The 20,024-nt window shown below is 39.5% G+C and overlaps 1 protein-coding gene and 1 long non-coding RNA gene across 4 annotated transcripts in view; one reads left to right on the top strand and one right to left on the bottom strand.

Moving 5' to 3' along the window:
• Nucleotides 1–20,024, bottom strand: part of LOC109457455 (uncharacterized) — a 611,744-nt gene that overhangs the window by 189,992 nt on the left and 401,728 nt on the right. The gene's annotated exons all lie outside the window — the stretch shown is intronic.
• On the top strand, nt 1,449–14,124 carry NMUR2 (neuromedin U receptor 2). Its single transcript, XM_019750378.2, has 4 exons — nt 1,449–2,273; nt 6,983–7,067; nt 9,421–9,546; nt 12,517–14,124. Exons 1-4 carry the CDS (start codon nt 1,548–1,550, stop codon nt 12,732–12,734), a joined length of 1,155 nt encoding a protein of 384 aa, XP_019605937.2. The 5' UTR covers nt 1,449–1,547; the 3' UTR covers nt 12,735–14,124.

Below are 20,024 nucleotides of genomic sequence, written 5' to 3'. Positions count from 1 at the left end.
ATAATGTGCTTTATATCATCTCATTTAATCTTCTCAATGATACAAGGCACCATCCCTTGCAAAAATATTCCCAAAGCCAAAGACATTTTTCAGATCTACTGCTCTCATAGTAATCCAAATCACTACTATTTCTTACTTGGAATGTTGTACTGGCTTCCTACCTCTGTCTTGTTAAAACCTCACCCTTCTTAATTTCCTGCTCAAAACCCTCCAAAGGTTTCTCTCTGCAGTTTGAATCAGATCCAAAGTCCCTGCTGTTTGAATGAGATCTAAATTCTTCATCAAATCCGAGAAAAATTTACACGATCTGGTCCCTGCCAGTCACTCCAGTCTAAGCACTGATGCTCTCCTGTCCACTCCTTAAGTTCCAGCTATACTGGTCTTCCTGACGTTTCCAAAATATCAAGCTTGTTACCACCTCATTGCACTTGCTAACACTTTTGCTGGGAATACTCTTCTTTAGCTCGTTTATGACTGACTTTTCCTCATTCAGAACTCAGCCCATATTATATCCCCTAAGCTAAGTCTTCGTGGAGCATGCTTGATAAAAGAATACTCCCACTTTATGTTTGTATGGTCCCTTGTCTTTCTTTTGCTTCACAACATGAATACGTATCTGAAACTGTATGATTATTAGTTGGCTTGCACATTTTCAGAATTTCCCTAATGTTAAGGGACTGGGCAGAGACTCTCTCTTCCTTGTTCACTGATATTTCTGCAAACCTAGAACATTGCCCCACACGTGGTGAATCCTCAAGAAGCATTTGTTGAATAAAACAGAATGAGTGCATCTCGGATGTGCAGATAAGGAACTGAGGCTCTGAGAGTTGGACTCATTTATCCAAAGTCTTACAGGATTTCTACGGCTGGGTCTGCCTTTAAACCTCACTGCCTTTTGCTACAGCGAGGCACTGTCAAAGGAGACCGAAGTGTCAGACAGCAGGCAGGGCTCGGTGACAGGCAAGCACTCTCTCAGGCTTTCGAGCCTCCTGTGGATGTAATCAAAACCAACAGGCACATTGATCATGCTTCTTCCCAGGGAGCCCTGCATTTCCAAAGGAACAAGATCACTTGAGAAATCTATTGATCTCCCACTTTTGTCATGCTGTACAGGTGACAAGGAGCAATGATTTGTACTCCACTATCCATAAGCCTACAGTTTGAATGTGTGTCTCCACCCAGAGTCCCACAACTTTGCAAAACGCACTGCTGAGAGTGCCCACACCTGAAGTCAGTGTCACCCTCTGTGTCAGCTCTGTTTTGCAATCTCCTTCCTATTCAGAGAAATGTCTCCCCCTCCTCTCCTGCACCCTGTACACAAAGCCAGCCAGCCCACCCCAGCTGTCCTCTCATCCGTCTGACACGCACTCATTGGCCCAGAGCCCCTGGAGGGGCGGGGCTTCTGTCTCGGGGGCTCTTCAAAAGAGATCCTTACAGAAGCACTCACCCTCTCCCGCCTCCTGCGCTGAGCCTGTGCTTTCCTGCCTGCTTTCTCTTTCCTTTCTGGCTCATCTTGGGACAGAGGCTCATACCAGAGGAAGATCTTCATGTCAGTGATGGAAAAATATGAGACTGTTTCCTGGATCCCCCAGCAGGAACTGGAGGATCCATTCAAGAGATACCCGAACAGCACCGAGGACTACCTGACCTTGCTCTGCGGGCCTCAGCGCAGCCACCTCTTCCTCCCGGTGACTGTGGTGTATGCACTGATTTTCGTGGTTGGGGTGGCTGGCAATCTCCTGGTGTGCCTGGTGATTCTTCGGCACCAGACTATGAAGACACCCACCAACTACTACCTCTTCAGCTTGGCAGTGTCCGACCTCCTCGTCCTGCTCCTTGGGATGCCCCTGGAAGTCTATGAGATGTGGCGCAACTACCCCTTCCTGTTTGGGCCCGTGGGCTGCTACTTCAAGACGGCCCTCTTTGAGACCGTGTGCTTCGCCTCCATCCTCAGTGTCACCACGGTCAGCGTGGAGCGCTACGTGGCCATCCTCCATCCTTTCCGTGCCAAGCTGGAGAGCACCAGGCGGCGGGCCCTCCGGGTCCTCTGCATCGTCTGGGCCTTCTCTGTGCTCTTCTCTCTGCCCAACACCAGCATCCACGGCATCAAGCTCCACTACTTCCCCAACGGGTCCTTGGTCCCCGGCTCGGCCACCTGTACAGTCATCAAACCCATGTGGATCTATAATTTCATCATCCAGGTCACCTCCTTCCTCTTCTACGTCCTCCCCATGACTGTCATCAGTGTCCTCTACTACCTCATGGGGCTCAGAGTGAGTATCCAAGCCGGCGGGCTTGAGGCAGCATCCCTTTTCTCACTGACGCCAAGTTTTCTAAGAAACACTTAGCATTGGAGAAATTCAGAATTGGAAGGGAGCATAGAGAGAAATAGAGAGAGCTCAGAATGGGAAACTCCTACATTAAGAGATTTGCCTCAGTTGGACAAATAGTAACCACAACTATAAGTCATTTCCTGTAACTCACCTTCATTATTCTTTCCTCTATACGTGGGGTTCTCAAACCTAGGTGTTCCTACCAATTGCCTGGGAACCTTCCTATGGGTACCAGTGTGCAGGCCCCTCCCCCAGGGAAATTCTGATTCAGTCCGTCTGAGGGGGGAGCCTCATTTTAAACAGGAGAGACTGTTCCACACTCTGCTGGCTCCCTCCTGCCCCTCTGCCTGCATTGATGTTTTCCTCGGCGCCAGCCTGGCCTGAGTATAACATAAACTTTCCCTGCCTAGCCTATTCTCCAAGACAGACATACGGTTTTAAAGTCAGACCCTGTCCTGTGGTTGTTCTGACACTTTGGTTGAAATAATCAGGTTAAAATACAAAAATGCGGCCTAAGTAAGATCAACTTGGATTTCTCTTGAGCAGGTGGAGGTTTAGAAACGGGGAGGTGATCACAGTACATAAGATAAAGTAGAAAACAGTGTAAGAGTTAACTGGAATTAATAGAAAGGTATCACTGAGCTTGCCCATATGATATGCCCATGTTATATCTTATAATTATAAGTTCCTTTCCTGTGCTCCTGGTGGTAAACTGATTCCTTTTTAAATTCTTTTCTGGATCTAAATTAGCTGAAACTATTTTTGATGTGAGTCTATACAACTCCTCTCCTGGTATACTCTGCATCCAAATTCATAGAGATGAAGTCTGACTGTGACACTTTTATGTCCATTTAAGGAGGTAGCTTGTGTAGGAAACAGTCATGAAACCATTTAGACTCTCAGGTCTGAAGCTCACATGCCATCTGCCTCTAGGCAAGCCACACAATTCTCTCCTGGAATTAGTTTTCACATTTGTAAAAGGAAAAGGTCACAGATTACATCGAAGGCTACTTATAGTTCTAACAGTATGGATTCCTTAAACAAGGGGGGAAACCTGTGAGTGGAAGCAATGTGAGTTATAAATGAAAGAAAAACAAAACAGACATCATATTCATATCAGATGCTTCGATATGGCTCTGATACCGTGTATTATGTGACAATTAATATACTCTTATCTCAGTGGTGAATACCGACCCTACCTAAGGTGGATGACAAGGTTTAAGCAGGAAGAACAAAGTCTAAGTACCACTGATGTCTGGACAGGAGCAAATCTAATCCGGCAGAGCTGTGCCAGTCTCCTCCTGGAGGGCCGGCCCCTATATTCCCAGAGACATACTCGTATGTCACCCCAGACTAGCCCATGGTCCTGTCTTAAGGTGGAGATCGCTGTGTGATTCCAAGTATCATGAGCCCTGTGTGAAATCTGCCCCTCAAACTTATCAATAGTATCTCTTCCAACACCAAACAGTCATTTATCTTGGGTCAATTTGGAGGAAACATTTAACTTTGAGTAGGAAACACATACATCACCACCCCTAACTAATTATTTTGAGTTTCACTTCATTTTGTTGCCATGAATTTTATAGCTACTTTGTATCAAGAGCTAAGTGACAGCTCAGAAACCACTCTAGTTTGCTTTGTGTACGTAATGCAACTTACAGTGTCCGTTTCTCAAGAAGGATGAAGTGTTACCCAGAGCACCCCAGGAAGGAACTCCAAGAAGTTTATAAAGATTTCTAGCTGGGAGTGAGGAGATAGGCCATAGTCTGAGCCATTGGCCTCAAGGCTTTTGCATATGCTGTACCTTTTGCTGTATCTTTGCCTGAAATGTTCCTACCGTCGACCACTACAGTAATCTCTTCTGCCTTTCAAACTCTCACTTATCCTGTAAACCATACTTCACTCACACTTCTGCAGGGAAGTTAGTTCTCCCTGCTTCCCTAGCTACACCTGGTCCTGTGTAGGTGTTCACGGTTCCTGGTGCTTTCTCTGCCTTGGCTTTATCACAATTTAAAATTCTCTACTTGGAGCTGCCTGGATAGCTTTCTCTCCACCTAGACTGTAAGATGAATGAATGAATGAATGAATGAATGAATGAATGAATGAATGAATGAAGTTAAATTATGTCCCTCATTGCTGGACGTTAGCTTCTCTACCTTCAAAGAGACTTGGAAACATCACAAAGGGTTTTTTTGATCTAAGCGATTTTGAAGAAACTTAAGTAACTGAGATTATTAAGTTATTGATTCCGTTGGCAACTCTGAAGTTTTGATAGACTCTGGGACCCACTGCCTTCAGAAGGCAGAAAACCCAAGACTGATGAAATCCCAGGACTGGAGAAGGAGGAGGAGAGCCACATGTATGCTCACAGCTGAGCATTTAGTGCCACTTCATCATTCCAGAACACAAGTCACCCCTGAGCTGCTCTCCAAATTTCCAACAGGATGGAGGTGGAAAAAAGATAATCCCAGGGCAAGTTTCTCCAATCTGGGAGGAAGTCCCGCTGAAGCTCTCACTGCTGCTTGTAGCTCCTGCATGCAGCATCAATGCTTGGGATGAAGAGGATGCATTATGAACTGCAGCAGAATTCAGCCATGCCAAACAAAGGTGGACTGATTTTGTTTTTTAAATCAAGAAATTTTGTCCGGATTGTAGCGCTATTTACACAAAAGCTATAAGTATATCTTGGTATTCTGAAGCTTAGTCTTCACAAAATATATAAATGAACAGCTGGTGGACTAATTGTAATCATATAAAAAAAACTGATCAGGGTACTATATCAACCTGAGCGATAACCATCCTATATGGACCTCCCCTTCCCCTTTCATCTCACATAGCTAAATGGGGTGGGGTAGGAAGCCTTCCGAACTTCTTGTAGGGTAGCCACATTTTTTTACTCCTCTTTTTGTAACTTGACTTTTAAAATAAAAGTTTGGGGGAGGGTGGGAATAATTGATGGTTCAATAGCTACTTTGCCAAACACCTGAAGGGAAATTAAATTATTCAAAAATAAAGAACTGATTAATGGCCTCAATCAATTCAACAGGACTTTCTACATTGCTAATGAGGGAAACCCAACTCAACTGGGAAAGATATGAAGGGGGGTTTAGTCATGAAAAGTCCAGAGGTTGAGCTGGCTCTTAGTGATGATTGATCCAATAAAATATGAGGTCCTAGCTTTGTTTCTGCTTCTCTGCCCTTCTTTCTGGGGTGTTTCAACTTTAAGATACACACAGTGGCTCACCGGTGGCTCCAAGCACTTCTTTCGTGATGGAAAAAAAGACAAATAAAACCAAAAACCTAGCTGTTGTAATTCCAGACCACTCATGCAGAGAACAAGAAGGGCTCCCTCTGGCAGTCCCAGTAAAGAAGAAATGAAACTCCCATTCCTAGAAATACAACAAAATACCTGAAATCTCATTGGTCCCTATCATTCAATCACTGTGTCTAAAGCATCATATCTAAATTATTTAGGGACTAAACCTGCAGCTGGAAAGAGGATCTTTCCAATCCAAATTAATGACTAAGAATAGAGAAGGAGTAAATTACCTAAGGGAAAGTCAGGGTATTATTGGTAAGAGAAGAGGAAAATAAATGTTAGAGAACCAATTGTCAAATATACAAGTATACCATATTATCTTCTAGATATGTGATAGTAATTTATCATGAGTCCTTAAAGCTTCCTTATCTGGCTGAATATCCCCACAAAGTAAAAATATGTAAATTTAAGAGAAAAATATTCCACAACTAGATAACGATGTAGGTCTTCAGTGCTATGGGAGTTCAAAGGAAGGAGAGGACAATGGGCTATATTGTGGCCACCAAAATCTTCCAGGAGTAGATGGGACTTGAACAGGGCAAGAAAGATTGCATGTACAGGCTGTATTAATGTTTGAAATTTTCAGGTGCTACTTTAAGAATCACCACATCTTCCAACAAGGATGAGTATTTTTAACATCTAAACTCAGAAACATATGCACCCTTATTAGTAAAATTAGTAAACCTCAGTTTCCCAAATTGTGCTTCTCAAGATGGTATTCCACTGAAAAGGGTTGGAAAAGGGTATTATTTACTCAAAGAAGCACTATACCCCCTTGTGACTGGGGTGAGACATGTGAGTGTGGAAGGTGGGGGGGGGACGGTGATACACTATCCCTAGTGAACATTCATAATGTCCGTTAGCATGTTAAAGGCTCGGAGAAGACCCACAATGAAGACTATAAACTTCATAAAGCACCAATCATACCTGTTTTTGTTTTCTACTGCCTCCCTACCACATAGCAAAGGGATTCTATTCTAATAGATATGTAATAATTATTGAGTGAATAAATGAATGAATGGAAAATCCTGCCTTTTTTATTTCTTAGTTCACATTTTTCATGGAATACCTATTAACATACTATGTGACTAGCGTCCTACAGAATGGCAGGTGATAAGTGGTTACACTGCAACTTGGCCACACCATCTATCCAGTTGAGTTGGGTCACTGGATCCATCTCCACCTTTTATTGTTAAACATTTGACAAATTCTTACATTTATTTTAAGTCCCAGTTGTTGGTCTGCAAAATGAGTGTTAGAGTCATACTTCTTGGATCTTCACAGAAGGAAAAAATGTTTCTCTTAGCATCTTTTTCTGCTTCCCTTGCAGCTAAAGAAAGACCAACCCCTTGAGGCAGATGAAGTGACTGCAAATATTCAACGACCCTCCAGAAAATCAGTCACCAAAATGCTGTGTAAGTCCTCCATTTTTTGTTTATTTGTTTGTTTGCTTGCTTGTTTATTTGTAAAACAAAGGAGTTACCTTTGGTGCTGAGAAAGTGCTTCTCGGTTCAGGATCAAAATTCTTTATAATATTATGGGCTGGTCTTCCTTGGCTTATCAAGTTTCTAAGACCAGTTTTCATTTCTAGTTCAGTTTTAAACACTCCAAACAACACACTAAATGCCATGCATTGTAATATGCTGTGTGGTGTTTGATAAATCACATTACTCTCTGGGCCTTGGAGCATCTCTTTCCCCCCTCTAAAATGAGCAGGTGGTTTTTAACCTTTTTTGTGTTATGGGTTTCTTTAAAAATATGATGGAAGCTGTCGACTCTCCACTTAGAAAATGTACATGTGCACAATACACAAAACATTTTACAACTCATATCAGGGGACCATGAATCCCTGATACCCATCCTTGGACCCCATGGGATCTTTTAATTCCGGATTAAGAACATCTGGCCAAGAGTACCTCTAAAGTAATCATTCCACCCATGACATCACATGATTTCATATAAAACAACCCACCCTTTTGCATAGATCAGAAGTTTACAAAACATATCCAGGCACTGATTCACACTCTCCCAAAAGAATGCTGTAAAAATAGATGATCTCGTGGCAGCCTATGCGAGATAGTCCCGGGAGAAAGGAGATTCATACTATGCTTCCAAGTCAAAACCTAAGGTGTGGAGGAAACAAACCCTCTGGGCTAATATGCCTATGAAGAACTCACTGAGCTACCATGTTTCTCCGAAAATAAGACCGGGTCTTATGCTAATTTTTGCTCCAAAAGACACATTAGGGCTTATGTTCAGGGGATGTCATCCTGAAAAATCATGCTAGGGCTTATTTTCCAGTTAGGTCTTATTTTTCGGGGAAACACAGTATGTGGCATCTATAGAAAAAAAAAATGAACAAACTCGAAGTCACTAAAATTTATCTTTTAGTCTCTAATAGTCATCTTCTTGGAAATGTTTTAGCCTCTGCTGGCATGTGACTTTCCCTGTTAAGAAATCTAGTGTCTTTGTTATCTCTCCCCTTTCTCATTGATCATAATCTTCTCTCACAAAAAGACTTGAAACACATTCATATTAAAGTCACAATGATAAAATATACTGTAAAGTCTTTGCCTTTGGTGAGGAGGGTGCAATTTTAACAGCAATTAAAATTTTAATTAAAGGGAATTGTAGGCAGTAATGAGCAGGTTAGGGACCTTTTCTTGCGGCAACCTCAGAAGAAACTTCCAGATATTCCTGAAAGCACATCACTGAGGCAAACAATTTACTCTGAATATGTTTAATGCCACCAGGAAATATCTGTACTATTGACTATAGTGACCTCAGTGCGCTCACAAAAATAGAGAACTGTAAAATAAACACCCATACACCCATCACCCAGCTTCAAACTTTATCAACTCAGAGCTAATCTTATTTCATCTATAGCCTCATTTCTCTCCTTCCCCCTACAAGATTATGTTGAGACAAATCTCAAGCATCATGTTTTGGAGAATGAAAATATTTTATAACTTCAGAAGAGAAAAAAGTACACATTTATATTTGTGGAGATGAAATGACCCAGAGAGAAACTACAGTAGCACCAATCTCTGCTTTCAGAGCTGAAAATAAGAAACTAGAAGGCGCGACTTCCTGTGAATCTATAATTATTTCAAAATAAAAAGTAGAAATAAACAAAAAAAATTGAAAGGAATTCTGTACCCTAGAAACTTCCAATGTAATAAACACATTCCCGTCCCAAGCAAAAGATGTTTATAAAGCAATATTATACTTACGGTTGATGTTTCTCTCTCTCCTCCCCCACCCCTTACAAAGTTTTAAATGATTGAATTCAGAGAAGCTTCTAATTCCTTCTAGAGCAAGAAGATAAATTCATACTATATTTAGTAGTTTGTTATTAGTATATGACTTTAAAGAACACCAATTGCTTGAACACAACTATTTTATTTATATAACAATTTATGTGGTTCCAACAGTCTACTTGCAACATAATTCATTGTCCACAAATAGAATGTTTTCAGAATTTTGAATTAATTCAATACTATTTTAAATATTCTAAAGGAAATTTACATTATACAAGAAATCTTGTACAATCATATGGAAAACTGATCCTAAATCCTATGCAACTCATTCTTATGTTTAAATATTCTATGTAGAGGCTCTTTAGGATCTAGTCGATGTGTAATAATCATAGCATAACCAAGATGGAGGGAAAAATGCTAGAAGGAATGCATGGGACTCAGAGTGGGAAGTGTATACCTATCCTTGCTTTGACTGCCTTTTGCTCTCCCATTCATCATTCTTTTTCAGTTGTCTTGGTCTTAGTGTTTGCTATCTGTTGGACCCCATTCCACATTGATCGACTCTTCTTCAGCTTTGTGGAGGAGTGGACTGAATCGCTGGCCACTGTGTTCAATCTCATCCACGTGGTGTCAGGTAAAATTTTAGCTAGTTTGGTTGCACCACAAGTATCTGGGTAATTACAGGTTCTTCATCTTGCTTAGAGCAGTGGGTTCTATCTGGATATACTGAGTTATCATGGGGACCTGCCATACTGTGATAAAGAAACTTTTTATATTATTTAAATATTGATTAGGTATGTGACTGGTCCAAAAGAAATATACCAGATCACTATTTTAGATGCTACTCTATGGAAGACGTCAACTCTAAGCATGATGATCACAGCAGGAAAATGTTCAAAGGAGTGGTTTTCCTTCCAATCACCGCATGACGGAATTGGTTCTTCTTTATTAAACACCCATGTCTCTAAAATCTTGTACTGTCTTCAGCAAGTGTTAGATCCTCATGAAAACCAACCAAAAGTTATTCATGGGACATCAAGGTCTGCCTTTAGGCTACTTTAATGCTGCTTGTTGAGGATACCATAGAAGATGCGGGAAATAGTGGTAGAAAGGTCTCTAAGTCAGAAAACTTGGATTTCCATCTCACTTCTACCACTAAGGTTCTGAATGCTCTCAATAACATGGCTTCCTTCATGCCAAAGTTTCCTCAACTGTAAAAATGGCAATAATACTTGCTCTATACAAACTATGGGCTGATGGTAAAAATATTAGCTATTCAAAAGCTTTTAAGCTATAAAATGCTATATATCTTTTTATAATCTTCACAAGGTTGTTAAGTAGATATTATCACCATTTTATGGTTGAAGAAACAATTCCACACGGAAGAAATGGCTTTCCCAAAGGCACATAGCTGGCAAGTAGTAAAAACAGGGTTGCGGCCAACTCATCTAACTTCAAGTTCAGTGTGCTTTCACCTAAAACAGAGCAGAGAATGGCCACGTAGGCCCGTCTTTCTCAGTCAGTGTGTCTGTTAGTATTAGATTCAGACCATTTCTGCCTCTCTACCTCTGTTAGTCAACAGCTGGTTCACAGAGAAAAAATAAGATGAATTTGTGCGAGTTAAGCTCCAGATGTGCACAGAGCAAAAGCACTAATATTCATATGTCTATTGAACACCATGAATATTATTTATGTTCTCTCACCATCTTTTTGTACTCAGCAGGCTTTGTGTACAGCTTATACCTGGACATTAGTACTTTCTTCTAAGTTAAATAAATAATAATATTTATTATTCTGAGCAAAATTCTCAAAAATATTTCTAGCTCTTCATGGTTAATCTGAGAAAAAAATGGGAGTGTTTAAATAAATCGGAAAATGCTACCAGATCATGTAGGACTGGACTAGTTGACTATTCCTCTCCAGATACATCAAGACCACCATTTTAAGATTTCCAAGTTATGGCATTTATAATATTTTCCTCCCCTACCATGCCAACCAGATGAAGCCTTAAATGCTACAGAAAATGCCCCTGAGCTGCCTTTTCATCCTCAAGTTAGAGTATTCTCATTCATTGACCACATTCTCGTCAAACTTGTTAGAGAATTCTACCCTTCTGCATTATTCCTGCGCAAGGTAACCACTTGTGCATGTTATGACTTCTGCCTGCAGTACTCTCTCCTCTCCTCCCCAACTATCTCCTACCCATTTCAGGGTTGGACTAGTGTCAGATCATCCCCATTAAATCTCTCATGACCATCATAGTCCTTGAATTTATGAATTCCATTTTATGAATTCCATAGCTTGACTGCCGGTATTACATATTTTGTTCTTAACAGAAATTATTTGTTATTATCCTATTATTAATTATTGAAGTTAGGCAGAGATCTTGCCTCTGTGATACTATTCCAAGTCCTTGGAGAACACAGTCTAAATAGACTACCTTCTAATGTGCCTCAAAGTCGCTGGCATGTTCAATCAGTATTTATTTATTGAGTGAATTAACAGTTCATAGAAACGTTCTCCTTATATCCCTTTCTTCCCAATTCTGTGCACAGAGCATATGGCACTGTGAATGTCCTGAACTAAATAAATGAGGACAATAAACATGCTTAATGACAGTACTTATCACGTGCTTCATATTCTTAGCCATTCTCATCCCCTCTGTGGATAGTATCTCAAGTTTATCCTCACAATAATTCAGAGAGTTGGGTTAGGCTTATATCATCATTCCCATTTTATAGAGAAAAAATTGAAGTTATAATTCTGTCTAAGGTCACAGAATAAGCAAGGGCCAAGAACAGAAACTAAGCCCTCTGATTCTCAACGTGAGGCTCCTCCTGGCTTTGGGAAAATAAAATAGCATATGGTAATAAAGGAAGAGCATATACCAAACAAGAAAGGGGCAGTGTGCAAGACATTTGGTGGAGAAAATAAATAGCAGTTATTCAATAAGGCTGGAAATAAGTTGGGAAGAATCATCGAGGGGAAAGCTAAATAAGAAAGAACACTGGGAAACATTTCTTTAAGGAGATATTTAGCATATAAGGAATCTCAGCAGGGACTCTACCTTGACTGATTTACCTTTTCTCCATTACTTGCAGTGTCAAATTATAGATTTAAGCAAAACTCCAATGAGATAAAAAACATCTCTCTTTCCTCTGATAGTTAAGCATCTCTCATTAATGCTATGGGAACATGTTCTTTAATTAAACAAGTGGGGATCAAAGGAAGTTGCAGAATATCTCAGAGAGATCCCATGCCAGCCTAAATTTTTCTAAGACTCTTTAATCTTTCTGTGTTTCATTCCTATTTACACAGGTGGTAGGGCATTTTGTATTCTCCATTAGAGTCTTGTATATATTATCATTTCCAAAAGAGACAATCACAGCTTTCTAGGCCTTTTTTAAACATTTATGCTTCTCTCTGTCATGTTTGATTCCTATTTACACAGGTGGTAGAGCTTTTCTTATTCTCAGAGTCTTGTGTATAGTATCACTTCCAAAAGAGGCACTCACAACTTTCTAGTTTTAAACATGTGTGCTCCTTCCTGTCATGCCTCACTTATTTTTTCCTTGGCATGTCTCTTGAACCCCCTGAATTCCAGGTGTCTTCTTCTACCTGAGCTCAGCTGTCAACCCCATTATCTATAACCTACTCTCGCACCGCTTCCGAGCAGCATTCCGGAATGTGATCTCTCCATCCTGCAAACTGTGGCCCTCCCAGCATCACCCACAGGGGCCACCTGCCCAGAGGAACATCTTCGTGACAGAGTGTCACCTTGTGGAGCTGACTGAAGAGGCGAGTCCCCAGTTCCCTTGTTAGCCGTCCATCTGCAGCTCTCACCTTCCCACAACCCTCTGTACTGCACAGGTGCCATGAAAGGAACTCTCAACAGTCGACAGTCCTCTCTGCCTCCGCACTGCAGGGAGGGACAGCCCATAATTTATGCCTTCTTATATGAGACTGGGGGGGTGGTGGTGAAATGGCTCTTAGAATGTATATACCCATTTCTAGGTTTATTTAAACAAAAGTGGCAATGGCTACTAAAGTCTGGATCTAAAACCCAGAACCTCCTGATTTTTAACAGCCTTGTGCCCCTTCACTAGTTTATGAAGGGAACATGACTAGCGACGCATGGCACTTGTGCTTTCAGTATTTTCCACTAATGGGAATGGTTTGTCCTGAGTCATCCACACCCTGAGTCAGGCTGTCACTCTTACAACTAATGGTCCCTGTCAGCCACAGCAGGGAGACATGTAGATGTGGTTTCCTTTGTATGAGTTAAAGGGTCCCTGCCAGTGTTTCTCCACAGCAAACTATTTACCCTGCTGCCTACATTCTGTTGTTATAATGTGACTCTTTGGAGTTCTGAAGCCTTTTTACTTTAACAGTCCTCCTGATAACATGGGAGTGCTCCTTACAACTATTCCCACTGTCCCAATCCCCAACTCCTTGTCAGTCATTCCTCACCAGGAATGAGATCAGATACAAGTTCTACGCGTACTTAGAGACGGACGGGAAGAGGGAGGAGGCTGTGACGGAAAGTCAAAAGAGACGTAAATTATACCAAACACAAACTTAGTTGTTTTCACGCTTTGGTCTAGACTTGGATTTCTAAAATCTTACTTCATAAATAGAAGTGTGTTCTACTATCTTGGAAAAAGAAAAAAAAGACAAGTTAAGTGGTAACTACTGCTCAAACCCATGATTTTCAGCTACTCAATCCTTCATTACCTATATAACACTCTTCATACATGTAATACGGGAAACACCTACTTTCCAGACTCATCTTCCATTATATCATCTCAAGTAATGTAATAAATATTCTATTCAAACTGTATTACTTCTTCTTATGAAAATACGCACAGTTTTCCCAGCTGCATGTATTTGCTTATAGAATGCTTCTTTATCTCTAGTCTCTACTTGTTGCTGTCCTGCCCATCCTTCAACGTCCGTCTGAATGGCGTACCTCGGCCATGAAACTTTGCTTGATTTATTCAAATAGATGTGGTATCTTAATTCTCTGTCAGTTTATGTCTCTTAAGTGTTTTCTTCACTGTTTTGTATTTCAGTGATTTATACTCTTGCTTTGCCAGATGTAAATTTATCAAAGGCATGAGGTATCTTGTGTTCATTTTTGCTGTTGCTGGAACTCTGGCAATATATCTATTACAATGGTAGATGTTCAATAAATATGTGGAAAGTGAGTTCACTTCATATTCCAGTGTGCTGAGGCAAACAATAACTCCAAACAGAACCATGGTAAGAACCAGAAGATTCTGTTTCTGACACGGATAACTGACTTTTGGTAGGCCATTTAATCAGCAGAGATTATAATGGCCTGTGGTACAAGAAGGTACCTCCCAATTTCAGGGTTTACTGGTGCTGAAACATGCATATTCCAGCGTTTATACTCTGAATTTTCCCTAAATCGAATGAGCCATCCTATTGATAAATAGAGGTCTTGGTCTCTGACGTCACCATTTCCTAACTGAACAGGCATCTTCAAAGTGATTCAATATATTTTTTTAATCTCTTTGCTAATTACAAGCCAACTTTAATGACTCAGAATTCTTCAGTGATGGTTTATGTTAATGAGTAGAATTCTCTGGCCATTTGTGAACTCAGTTGAAAAGACTCGGAAAAACAAACCCTCAGAAACAGAGGAAAGAGGAGTTTACCCTTCTTGCCTTTTAAATTAGAGACATTCTTTTTCTTTAACATTTTTTATTAGTTTTAGTTGTACAAAACAATGTAATAGACATTTATCATTTATATCCCTCACACAGTGATAACCCCCCTCTCCCCATCCACTACCCCTCTGATATCACACACAGCCATTACATTTCCACTGTCTCTATTCCTAATGCTGTACTCCACTTCTTGTAAATATATATGAAATTGTAGTTGACATTCATTATTGTTCAGCTTCAGGTGTACAGTGCAGTGATCAGGCATCTACATCATCCCTGAGGTGGTCTCCCTAATGAGACAAGTGTCCATCAGATACCCTACAAAATCTTTGCAACAAAAAAACAAACAACCCAGTTAAAAAATGGGCAGAGGATATGAAGAGACATTTTTCTAAAAAGGACATACAGATGGCAAACAGACATATGAAAAATGCTCAACCTCACTAATCATTAGAGAACTGCAAATAAAAACCACAATGAGATACCACCTCACCCCAGTCAAAATGGCTATCACCAATAAATCAACAAACAACAAGTGCTGGCACGGATGTGGAGAAAAGGGAACACTTGTGCACTGTTGGTGGGATTGCAGATTGGTGCAGCCACTATGGAAAATGGTATGGAGGTATCTCAAACATCTGAAAATGGAACTACCTGATGATCCAGCAATTCCACTCCTAGGTATCTATTCGGAGAAACCCAAAACTCTAATTCAAAAAAATTTATGCACCTCTATGTTTACTGCAGCACTGTACACAATAGCCAAGACATGGAAACAACCGAAATGCCTATCAGTAGACGACTGGATTAAGAAACTGTGGTACATTTACACAATGGAGTATTTACACGGCCATAAAGTAGAGACATTCTTGAGGAAGATCATTATCCTTAACATCAACTTCAAATGACCAGGACTGGAAATGCTGCTGTTACAGGTGGATGGCTGGAAAAAGAAACAACACTAAAATCGAAGCTAGCAATTTGGTTGCTTGACTAAAACTGTGGTCTCTTTTTTGTTTTCTCCTCATTTACCTTTTTTTTACCTAAAAATGTATACCCCTCAAAATTATCATTTAGTCACTAATTCTTTCATCCAACAAATCTTCACTTAGTTCCCATTAGATGATAGGCATTGTGCCAGATCATCAATTTCCTGGCCTTGAAAGTTTACATCTAGTAGAAGAGACTGTTTTGAAAACCATCACAGGATTAGTTATTTAAATCTAATAGTGAAGAGTGCTACAAAATATAAGTACTATGGGACTATATTAAAAAAAAAAAAAGTGTTTGGCCAAGTCAGGGGGCAATAGGTTTAATTAAGCCTAGCATTAAAAAGGAAACAAAAAGTGAGTGTTAATTGAGGTTTTGTCTATATATACATGCAGGAAGCTTATATTTCAAGACGAAAATTGAAATGTCACAAGTCCTAGAGTTAGCTTATATAATAGTTCACATGAAATTGGTAGAACAAAGAGAGACACTAAAAGTAAATTGTTCAGTGCTACTCAATAGTTGATCTCATCATCTCATAATTCGTTGTGATCTCTAAATTTTAGAATAATGATAGAAGACAGAGGGTAAATGGGATCAAATATATGGTGATGGAAGAAGAACTGACTCTAGGTGGTGAACACACAATGTGATATATAGATGATGCATTACAGAATTGTACACCTGAAACCAATGTAACTTTACTAACCACTGTCACCCCAATAAACTTTAATTTTTAAAAAAAAGAAGACAGATAGTAAACATAATTCATAAAATACTAGTAACTTTATTCTTCTGCAATGAGAGTAATTTTTGAGTTCTCTAGTAATTCACAAATTAGTGAACTGAAGCAATGACATTCAGAAGGTAGCTTGCCAAATTAGTTTGTCTAGCTCAGAGACAGCAGAGATTCTTAATCTGAGACCCATGAATTGGTGTCAGGGCTCCGAGAATCCCCTGAAATTGTATTCATAATTCTTCGTGTGTGCTTTTTCTTTTCTTGGAGAGGTTTATAGCTTTGATTAGCTCCTCAAAGTAGCCTACGATTTATTAGAATCACTATTGTAAAGTGCCCTTAATCGTCTTACATAAAGACACTCTCTCTTTTTAAAAAATTTTAATTAAAGTTTATTGGAGTAACAATTGTTAGTAAAGTTACATAGATTTCAGGTGTACGATTCTGTATTACATCATCTATAAATCACATTGTGTGTTCACCACCCAGAGTCAGTTCTCTTTCCATCATCATATATTGGATCCCCTTTACTTTCATTTACCACCCCCTCCCTCTGTACCCTCTGGTAACCACTAAACTATTGTCTGTGTCTAAGAGTTTTTGTTTCTTCATTTGTTTGTCCTGTTCTTTTGATGTTTTCAGCTTTATAAACCACATATCAGTGAAATCACATGGTTCTCAAATTTTGCTGATAAAGACACTCTCTTAAAGGATAAGTTGTAATTGAATGAAGGCACTGCAAGATAATTAAAAAGTATTATTATTCCAGCATAAGAATCCAGTATGTATAAATCTCTGCTGTTCGGTGGTGTGCTGGTGCTGGCTAGGACTTTTGTTTACTGCTACACATATAGGAATTGTGAGAGCCTGTTGTCAATCATCAATAGCATGAAATCAGCCCCAGTGGCAATCCTTACACCATAGAAATTGGAAAATACCGCATATCAGCACAGAACCATTTTTTTTAATTTTTATTAAATTTATTGGGATGACATTGGTTAGCAAACTTGTATAGGTTTCAAGAATGCAATTCTATAAATACATTATCCATATACGGCATTGTGTGTTCACCACCCAAAGTCAGTTCTCCTTCCATCACCATATATTTGACCCTTCTTACTCTCTTCTACCACCCCCACCCCCATTACCCTCTGGTAACCACTAAACTGTTGTCAGCACACCACTATTAATATGCTAGCAATCTGCCATCTCGATTTAATATATGTGATCGGTTTATAGACGAGATGCCCAACAACACTGTTATAATTACAGACCACTGAAAATTGTGGTTAATTCATTGGGAAAAAAAAGTCAATGGACCAGATTTTGACCCAGAGGTAAGAGATAAAATAATCTAAAGCATGTTAATTATGACGTGAAAGCCTCATCAGCATTTTGTAATTAACCTAGAGTGGAAGAATTGCCCTTGGATGCTGTCCAATCATATCAGTGCAGAAAACAGAAACAGATCTACTTGTTATCTTCCCTACACAGCTCTTTCAAATATCTCACAGGATTCACTGTAAAATGATGCAGAGTTTCCACGTTCTCTCTACTTCGTTGAAGACCTCATTTTTAAAATATGTAGAAATGTACCATGTAAACATTATAAGGAAGCTTGAGGTTATACTGGCTAATGCAAGCCAAAGCAAAGGTTCAGTTTATCCAAACAATTGATTCTCTTTCTTTTTCATCTCTTTTATTTATTTTTTTTAATTAAATTTATTGGGGTGACAATTGTTAGTAAAATTACATAGATTTCAAGTGTACAATTCTGTATTACATCATCTATAAATCCCATTGTGTGTTCATCACCCAGAGTCAGTTCTCCTTCCATCACCATATATTTGATCCCCCTTACCCTCATCTCCCACCCTCCACTCCCCACCCATCTCTTTTAAATCATTAAATTACATTTGAACTCTGGAGTTCAAATGTAATTCACATATATGTAGAGTTCAAATTCACATATATGTATGTGATATATATACAGATGGTGACAAAAAAAGGTATACACATTTTAAGGAGGGAAAAAAACGACTAAAATTGTAATACTCAATATATACTGATAACAAAAGATAACACAAGTCACGTTTGACTTCTGCAATTACAAGAGGTGCTCAAAGTGGTTACCATCAGCATCCACACACTTCTGATTACGGCGAACCACTGCTGGAGCAACGTTGACCAAAGTGTCCACGTGTATACATTTTTTTTGGAGATATATATATATATATATATATATAGACACACATATATAGACACACATATACACATATATATAACTTCAAAAACATTTTTTAGGTAATGTCAATGTTTGGAAGTTTTAAATAATCTACACAGGCCTAGAAATTGTGGCATATACCTAAATTATATCATTGCCAGTGAAATATATATATTATGAAAAATATATACCACAAATTTAGCAGGCTAGAATGGTTAGACAGAGCAGGATAAAAAAAAAAAGCAAACGAAAAAACTTAAAAAAAGCAATTCATTATTTTTAAAGATATGAAATAATCTATATGTTAAGATGCCTACATTAATGCATAGAGAAGAATGATTAATGAGTAAATAGATAGTTTGAAAATAGGTCTTTACCAGGCTTGGGTAAAGCTTGCTTATTTGAATATTATACTGACAGGAGGAATATCTTATCATAATTTCATGTCTCCCTTTGTAAATGTTGAAAATTTTAGTATTTCTAACTTTGTCACCAAGTCTTTAACAGTAGAAACTAAAAAAAGTTGCTTCATGACATTCATTTGTACTGTTATCTCACTGAGTTCTCACAGCTTCACTAGGAAAGAGGTATTGTTACTATACTCCCTTTATAGTTGACAAAAAGACTTATTCTCCCTTTACACTTAGGGAAATGGACGAGAAAGCACAAAGTCTGAGCGAGACATGCAACAGTACGTATTTACATGCCACACACACATCTGCATGTTAGCTGGGATGACTCCACCCCAAACTGGGACACTGGCCACTGGGAGTATGTGCTTCTCATGGTAAGTAAGTCACATGGCCAATACCAAAGTTAGGGGGCCCGGAAGTATACTCCACTCACCATGAGGCCGTGGCCCCACCAAGGGTGGGAGGTATGATACACCAAAGGGAGTGAAGAAGTGTCAGGACTAAGGACACACATCTAGTAAGTAGCACAGTGAGTCTGAGCCCGGAACTACCTGAAGCCCAGTGTCAGAGCTTCCCCATCAGGGCTACACCACGCTGATTCCACATGTGACTCTGTTTCACTGACATCACTGAAGAAGCCTCTCAGTTTAGTGCCACCCCCAAATATTACTTCTTCACTTACTTTCCACTAAATCATGAGCGAACGGAGTAATCAAAAGCGTGGGCACTAGAGCCAGAAGCCTGGGTTCAAATCCTGCCTACAACACGATCAGCTGTGTGTCCTTGGACAAGTTACCTAATGTCTCTGGGGCCCTGTTTCCCCATCTATAAAATAGATGTAATGACAGTATCTACATCATGGTGGTTCCATGAGGGTTAAATAAATTAATATACTATCTGTAATGCTCTTAGGACAGTGCCTGACACCTAGGAAGTGCTATAATAAGTGTTTGCAGGAGAAAAATAGGAATGGGGGCGATCATTGTTTTGCAAAGATATATATTTTTTAATACTATTTCACTTTGTTTAAGTTTTTAGAGAATGTTACTGTCTTTG

The sequence above is a fragment of the Rhinolophus sinicus genome, linkage group LG10, assembly GCF_036562045.2.
Source record: "Rhinolophus sinicus isolate RSC01 linkage group LG10, ASM3656204v1, whole genome shotgun sequence".
Taxonomy (NCBI): domain Eukaryota; kingdom Metazoa; phylum Chordata; class Mammalia; order Chiroptera; family Rhinolophidae; genus Rhinolophus; species Rhinolophus sinicus.
Note: the sequence above shows the minus strand (reverse complement) of the source record. Positions and strands in the feature narration are given on the sequence as shown.

Excerpts from the sequence above, each read along its gene's own strand:
- NMUR2 (XM_019750378.2), top strand. The coding sequence starts at position 1,548 with ATGTCAGTGATGGAAAAATATGAGACTGTTTCCTGGATCCCCCAGCAG. Across the intron at positions 2,274-6,982 it reads ACTACCTCATGGGGCTCAGA|CTAAAGAAAGACCAACCCCT; the intron begins GTGAGTATCCAA and ends CTTCCCTTGCAG. Across the intron at positions 7,068-9,420 it reads ATCAGTCACCAAAATGCTGT|TTGTCTTGGTCTTAGTGTTT; the intron begins GTAAGTCCTCCA and ends ATTCTTTTTCAG.